The 7,961-nt window shown below is 51.4% G+C and overlaps 1 protein-coding gene across 1 annotated transcript in view; it reads right to left on the bottom strand.

Annotated features, from left to right (window-relative positions):
* CBLC (Cbl proto-oncogene C) overlaps positions 1-7,961 on the bottom strand; it is an 18,162-nt gene that overhangs the window by 6,922 nt on the left and 3,279 nt on the right. The window contains exons 4-7 of the mRNA XM_004388828.1: positions 7,399-7,520; positions 6,081-6,218; positions 2,404-2,491; positions 1,001-1,132 (exon numbers count right to left, since the gene is read on the bottom strand). Coding sequence (XP_004388885.1) covers positions 1,001-1,132; positions 2,404-2,491; positions 6,081-6,218; positions 7,399-7,520 — 480 coding nt within the window. The remainder of the gene's footprint in view (positions 1-1,000; positions 1,133-2,403; positions 2,492-6,080; positions 6,219-7,398; positions 7,521-7,961) is intronic.

The raw sequence follows: 7,961 nt of genomic DNA, 5'->3' as shown, positions 1-7,961 counted from the left end.
GAGAGAGGATGAGAGACAGAGAATGACAGAGACTGAGAGAGAGACTGGCCAGAGCTGAGGTCAGGAGAGGCACGCACAGATGAAGCCCCATGGAGCCAGTGGCGACAGTGCTTTACTCCCAGGGGCCTTTCTGGGCCAGGCCTTTGCTGAGCGATTCCTCGGACTGGAATCCTCAGTTTGACCCCTGGGAGGGTCATACAACCAGCCCCACTCTCTGGAGGAGGCTTAGGCTCAGAGACATGCAGCCACTGCCCCAGATCACCCAGCAGAGGGACGGAGCCCTTTCCACTAATAACGTAGCTGGAGAAGGAGAAACGGAGCAAGATGGAGAGAGAGGCAGGGACCCAGACAGCTGGCCCCTGGGCTCACTTCTGGGGGAGTCTCTGTTCTCCTGCATCTCAGTTTCCTCATCTGATCAAGTAGGCACATGGGAGTCCCCTGGTTCCCTGGGAGGAGCAAATGGTTAAATGCTCTACTAGTAGCTGAAAGGCTGGTGGTTCGAACCCACCCAGAGGCGCTTTGGAAGACAGGCCTGGTGATCTGCTTCTGAAAGGTCACAGCCTTGAAAGCCCAGTGGGACAGTTCTGCTCTGTACACACGGGGTCACCAAGAGTCGGAATCGACTGGACAACAACAACTGGGGCTCCCCGCCACCCCCCGACCCCCGCTGAGAGGGGGACACGGCCTCCCCCTCCCGCGGCAGGGCGGGGGCGGGGCCACAGAGGCCTAATGAGGGGGTGGGGAAAAGGGGAGGGACTTGCACCCAGGCACAAGTCCAAGGGGCCGCTAGACGAGGCGCGGAATGACATTCCGAGGCGCCACAAATATGAAAGGCGCCTGACTGAGGCAGCCAGACAAGAAGGGGGAAGGCGTTTCTGCTGACGCATGGCCACTATCAACGTCTATTCGTCTTGAAATCAGCAGAGAGTGGGGGCGCAATTTAGAGATTGTCCCTGGGCCCTCGTTACCCTCCACACAGTCCTGTGGGGCCAAGACCCACCTGCCAGGAAGCCAGGCAGCGGCTACAGAGCAGGTGCCCACATGGCTCGATCTTCACGTCCTTGTCGCTCGCGGCACATATTTTGCAGAGCTCGAAGGTGGAGTCCATGGCCCAGTAGAGCTGTAGCTGTTCCTGGTGGGCAAGAAGATGAGGAGGAAGAAGGTGGGTGTCAGGCACAGGGATGCAACTGGGGCCAAGGAAGAAAGCCCCAGCCCTCTGCTCCAGCCCAGACCCTCTCCCAAGTTCAAGGCCTCGTATCCAACTGCCTCCTACATTTCTTCATGTCTTGTTATGAAACGTTTTCTCTAGGAAATCTGTTTGCCAGATTTAGCAAATAAAAATACAGAATGCTCAGTTAAATTTGAATTTCAGATCAACAATGAACAATTTTTTTAGTATGAAAAAACCAAACCAAGTTGGTTGCCATCAAGTCAATTCCAGGGCTCCTTTTTTTCCCTTTTAAGTACGGGCCCTGCTGGCACAGTGGGTAAGCACTTGGCTGCTAACTAAAAGGTCGGCAGTTTGAATCCATCAGCCGCTCCTTGAAAACCCTATGGGGCAGTTCTACTCTGTCTCATAGGGTCACTATGAGTAGGAATCAACTAAATGGCAATAGGTTTTTTTTTGTTTTAATGTCCCAGATAAGGTTCCTGGGTGGTGCAAGCAGGTTGTGATCACCTGCTAACCTAAAGGCTGGTGGTTCAAACCCACCCAACAGCACTGGAAGAAACGCCTGGCAATCTACTTCTGTAAAGATTATAGTCAAGAAAACCCTAAGGAGCAGTTCTACTCTGGAACACATGGGGTCGCTATGAGTTGGAATTGACTCTCTGGCAACAGGTTTGGTTGTTTTTGGCTTACATCCCAACTACTGTATCGTACATATTGTTAGCTGCCGTCAAGTCGATTCTGACTCGTGGCAACCCCATGTGTGCAGAGGAGAACTGCTTTATAGGGTTTTCAAGGCTGTGAACTTTTGGAAGCAGATTGCCAAGGCCTTTTGGTCAGTGTTGAGCGCTTAACTCTTGGCTCCACCCAGGGACTCATTTATACTAAAAATGTACTGGTTGTTTCTGTCTCGCCCATGGGGTGTCTGGGAGGGTTAACTGCTGGCACGGGGCTGTCACTGGCGAATGTTCAAGTGCATTAGCTCTTCTGATGATCTCAACAGCTCAGTTTCCTTGTCTCATCCCCACGAGTGACCCCTGGGAAGGAGGCAGGAGGAGCTGTATTTTTGAGAAGATGAGCTGAGGTGAAGTGATTTGCCCAAGGTCACACAGCTCCATAGCCATACTCCAAGGCAAGGTCTCAGTGATTCCAGTGCCTGAGGCCATGGGGAGAATTCCTGGGGCAAATGGGGTAGTGGGGCCATGAGCAGGGCCATGGGCACAGGCCCGTCTCACCTCGGACACATGGATGTGCTGGTGGGGTTGTGTGCGGCAGAGTTCAGTCAGGTCCGGGTTGTGGTTCCTCCCATCTGGGTAGAGGTAGCTGGATGAAGGGAGGAGAGGGGTGCTGAGGGGCCATCCAGCACCCCTCACCCCCAGACAGACAAGCCCCTCCCCCCACCACCGGGATCCCACAGCTTCCTGGGATGACGATCTGCCCCAAACCCATCCCTGGCCTGGGAATATCTTCCCTCCTCAAATTGGGACTCTCTGTGTCCCCTCACATCTCCCTCAGGACATGGGAGTGTCCCCTCAGACCCCTAAAGAAGGACACAATAAACCTAAGTGACGCAAGCTCTGGAAACAGAGATCAGATTGAACCGGAACAGGAAACTGATCAAAATCTCAGGTCACAGCTCCCAGAACCCAGCCGCCCTTCACAGGTTTTTCGGGTCTGGGCATAGAAGCTCTTCGGGTCACAGAGTGTGGGAGTGACCAACTCTTAGAGTCTTAGACCTCCAGGGCTGGAACTGGAAGGACCCTCTTGAGGCCAGCCACACCGCTTCTGGCTTTACAGACGGTGACCCAAGGCTCCGTGTGGGAAAGGCGCTGGCCCAGGGTCACACAGTGAGGCCAGGAGAGATGCACAACAGCAGCTGTGGGCAAGATCTGAGGGCTGGGTTCCAAGGTGGCTGAGAAGGTTCTAGACCCTCGGGGTCTCCCATCTGGATTGGAACAGTGTCCTCAGACCAACAGGGGGGCGACGAGTCCCCAGAGGCCTGGGCTTCAAAGTGACTCTCCCACAAACACATCTTGTGACCTGGGCCTCAATTTCCCCTTCTGTAAAATGGACACAGTCATGCTTAGGGCAAAGGTTAAGGAGTTTTGGTGGCTTAGCTCAGCTGCTAACTGAACGGTTGGGGGTTCCAACCCACCCAGCAGCTCCATGGGAGAAAGAGCTGGCAGTCTGCTTCCGTAAAGATTAGTCAAGAAAACCCTATAAGGGCAGTTTTATTCTGTCCCATGGGGTTGCTATGAGTTGAAATCAACCTGATGGCACCCAACAATAACAGAGCAAAGGTTGGTGGTGGGGATTAAATAAGAGTGCTGGTAACATGCTGAATCCACCAGCCACTCAGCAGGAGAAAGATGTGGCAGTCTGCTTCCGTAAAGATTCCAGCCTTGGAAACCCTACGGGGCAGTTCTACTCTGTTCTATGGGGTCGCTATGAGTTGGAATTGACTTCACAGTAACAGGTTTGGTTTTGGGTTGTGGTAACATGTCCAGCATAGTTCCTACTTAATAAAAGGAAACTGCTATGATCAACTTTAGACCCAGAAAGCTACCTTGAGCCCTTATGGTGCAGTGGTTAAGTGCTCTGCTGCTAACCGAAAGGTCAGCGGTTCGAACCCACCAATCGCTCCATGCAAGAAAGATGTGGCGGTCCGCTCCCATAAAAATTACAGTCTTGGAAACCCTATGGGGCAGTTCTACTCTGCCGTATAGGGTTGCTGTGAGTTGGAATCGACTCAATGGCAGTGGGTTTGGGTTTTTTTTTTGCTTACGCAGTAGAAAGTTCTGTGTCCTTTCCCTTCTCTCTGAACTTTGATTTTCCCATCTGTAAAATGGTAGTGTGTGTTTATATGGGGAGGGGGGAACTGGACCAGATTCACCCTGATTTGAACTCTGGATCCTCTCCTCCAATGAAATTTGACTTGGAACTCAGGACAGTGTAGTGGCAAAGGGCCCGGACTCTGAGCTCGTTACTTCAGTAGCTGTGTGACCTGGGACAAGTGACTCTGCTTCTCTGTGCATCAGTTTCCTCAGCTGTCAAATGGGAATATAATAATAGTAGGTGTGTGTAGGAGTCTCTAGGTGGTGCAAATTACTAGCTGAAAGGCTGGTGGTTCGAATCTACCCAGAGGAGCTTCAGAAGACAGGCTTGGCGACTGCTTTCAAAAGATCACAGCCTTGAAAACCCTATGGAGCACAGTTCTACTCTGCACACATGGGGTCTCCACGAGTTGGAATCAACTAGATGGCAAGTAACAACGACAATGTGTGTGTATATGTATAGATACAGGTAGCATATCAGTTATATCAGGCTCTGGTTAAAGGTCCAGGGTGAGGCTCCTGAATCTTACCTGTCTTTTTTTCCCTCCCCTCCTACCCATGGCAGCTTCTGAAAGAGGGGCCCTGGGGCAGCCAAGATTATAGGTCAAAAAGCACTATGAGTCAGAATTGACTCAGTGGCGGTGGGTTTGGGTTTGGGTTTTAGCTGGTTCCCCAGGGGGTACTGGTGGGTCAGCGGTAGAGTTCTCGCCTTTCATGCAGGAGACCCGAGGTCGATTCTTGGCCAATGCACCTCATGTGCAGCCACTGTCCGTCTGTCAGTGGAGGCTTGCGTGTTGCTACGATGCTGAACAGGTTTCAGCAGAACTTCCAGACTAAAATGGACTAGGAAGAAAGGCCTGGCAATCTATTTCTGAAAATCAGCCAGTGAAAACGCTATGGATCCTCCTTTGCCATGAGACCAGAACTGGATGGTTCCTGGCTACCATTACTAAACATTTTGATCAAAGATTCTATAGAAGAATCCTGATCGCAGTGGGGGAAATGCAGAACAGAATTTCAAATTTTTGTGGACTCCAGACTTTCTGGAGCCATTGAGGCTGGATGAATCCCCCAAATTCTTGCCCTGAGACATCTTTATACCTTAAACGAAAAATATCCCCGGAAGTCTTTAAACCAAACAATAAAAAAAAAAACAACCCATTGTCATTGAGTCGATTCCAACTCACAGCAACCCTATAGGACAGGGTAGAACTGCCCCATAGAGTTTCCAAGGAGCGCCTGGTTAATTCGAACTGCCAGCCTTTTGGTTAGCAGCCATAGCACTTAACCACTACACCACCAGGCATTCCAAACCCAACAACAGTTTAGTTTAACTAGTAAAGAACGTCTGCCTTGAGCCTTATGCTCTTTTAAGATCTATCTATATAGGATTAAACTGACAACAGCAACTTGAAAGGTCAGATAGGAAGCTTAGGGGGCAATGAGTTTATGCTAATGGGGGAGGAACAACTCCGAAAAGAAGGGTGAGAATAGTTGTACAACTTGAAGAATGTGATCAATGTCACTGAATTGTATATGTAGAAATTGTTGAATTAGTGTACGTTCTGCTGTGTATATTTTCAACAACAACAACAAAAATCAAATAAATTTAAAAAAAAAAAATCTATGGATCACGTGGTCTGATCCATAACCAATCATGGGGATGGTACAGGACTGGCCAGTGTTTCGTTCCAACTTGATGGCAGGTAATAAAAGCTGATTCTCCAGTTCTCTTCTTGCCCTAACAGTCTAGATTCTAGAACAGAATGTGAAAATCTAGAACCAAAAAGCTCCTGAGCCCAATACCAAGGAATGAAGCCCCTGGGATTGTACTCAACGCCCCACACAACTCGCAAGAGTTGCTGCTAGCCGATCGCTGAGCTTTGTGTGAACTAGAAGGTGCCACTTCCTCAAGGCCCTTGACTGCCACCTGCTGGGATATTGTGGTATTACAAATTTATGAAGTCGCTAGGTGAATGTGTGCCCTCCGAAGTGGTGATCTTGGACAGTGGGCAACATGCACAACCTTTTGCAGTGGGTTCTGCTGACACCTTCCCCTTGCCAGGATGGGGACTCACAAGCCTTTTCTTTGTCCTTCCAGGAGCACCTGGAACAGGGGTCTGTTGAGAGGGATGGTCTGTAGGATGCTGCCTTCCGCGCTCACGTACCCGATGGCCCACTTCCCTAAACGAGTGCAGCTGGGGCGAAAGATGTAGCTGAAAGGAGAGGTAGGTGGGGTAGGGTCAGCGAGTGGTCATCACTGTCCCTTCATGGACCTCCCATCCCTCCACCCTGTTGGGGATCCAACTATTTAAGTCCTTATCCCTTTCCAGACCCAATTCCCCATCCTTTAGGGATATGGTGCTAGATCCTCTTCCACCACTATAGGGGATACCTGTTGTTTTTACTGTCTTCCAATAACAATACCCCAGTGTTCATCTGGGGATCTCCCTCTCCCTCACTGGGGTTTAGACAAGGCTGATTCTGGCTTGGCCAATCAGTACATTTCAGAACCCTTGACTACAGTGATGGAGTCTGCCCTGATACTTTTACTGGGAGTATTAGGAATAAGGTACCCATTTCTACAGAGGTTGCTAAAGTAGTAGAGTGTACAGCTGGGGCTTCTAGAAGCCATTTTGCCACCATGAGGAGAATCCATCTGGGAATGAAGCCAACACGGGGGAAAGCAGATATGGTGAATAGGCCCAATTCCTGACTATCACCTGAGCACCTGGATCCAGCTGTGCCTGAAACCCATGCCCTGGTCTTTCTGATTATGGGAATTAATTCGTTCCTTTTATCTTCCCCCCTCCTTAAATCAGTTTGAAGTGTAACTGGAAGAGTGCTAATACACTCACCTTCCTGGGGACCCCTCCGCCCAGCAGGAACTCATGAATCTGACCGCCTATTCCCTTATCCTTGTGGTGTTCCAGGCAGCTCAGTGTCTCAATTCTTAACCCTCTGGGGAACCCCACAGCTTAAAACTGGCGGTCTGAGACACTCAGGTGTCTGGTTTCCCAGTCTCCTACCCCAGCAGGTGGGTGTCACATTAAAAATATTTAACAGATGGTGCAGCTTGGGCTACACTTATCACTATTAACAAATCTTAACCTGGGGCAGAGTCTTCGGGGCCTCTGCTAGGCCAGGCAGTCCCTTTAGTTGCTGGATTGTGGAAAGTTCAGGAGGTCCAGGGAGAAGAGTGGGGGGTGGGGGTGGGGGTAGGTAGGGCCATTTTGCCTCCGAATCGTCAGCTCTCTGGGAGGGGAGGTCTCAGAGACCTCAGCCCTTCACTTCTCACTCCCTGAAGAATGTCTGGGCTCCCACCACCCCCCAGCCCAGGACCTTGACACCTGAGCTCCCCCGGCAGCCCTACCCCCCTGAGGTCTGGACCTTTACCTGCCAGGCTTGTCCCTGCAGGCCTGTAGGCGCGCTCGGACCTCGTCATATGTGAGGAAAGCCATGTAGCCCGGGTGGTTGACCGCCAGAAGCTCCCAGTTCTTGAGGAGTGTGGACCATGGCTGGGGTGGGGCAGGGCATGGTCAGGCAGGGGCCTAGGAAGCGGCCCATACCTCTAAGTGCCTCCAACCAAAACAACCAAACCCATTGCCGTCAAGTTCATTCTGACTCATAGTGACCCTGTAGAACACAGTAAATCTGCCCCACAGGGTTTCCAAGGGGCGGCTGGTGGATTTGAACAGCTGAACTCTTAACCACTGTGCCACCAGGGCTCCCTAGTGCCTCCAGGGTCCAAGGTTTCAGTCAGCTCACTCACATCCGAAGAGGGACTCAGCGATGTCTCTACACAGAAGACTCCAGTCCCTTCCTCCCCTAGAACCCAGGAGTCCAGGTCCCAGCCCCCTCCTCCCACAGATCCAGGAGTCCAGGTCCCAGCCCCCTCCTCCCACAGACCCAGGAGTCCAGGCCCCCAGCCCCCTCCTCCCTCAGACCCAGGAGTCCAG

The sequence above is a fragment of the Trichechus manatus genome, unplaced genomic scaffold (genome assembly GCF_000243295.1).
Source record: "Trichechus manatus latirostris isolate Lorelei unplaced genomic scaffold, TriManLat1.0 scaffold00216, whole genome shotgun sequence".
Taxonomy (NCBI): domain Eukaryota; kingdom Metazoa; phylum Chordata; class Mammalia; order Sirenia; family Trichechidae; genus Trichechus; species Trichechus manatus.
This window is presented reverse-complemented; position numbering and strand designations above follow the sequence as displayed.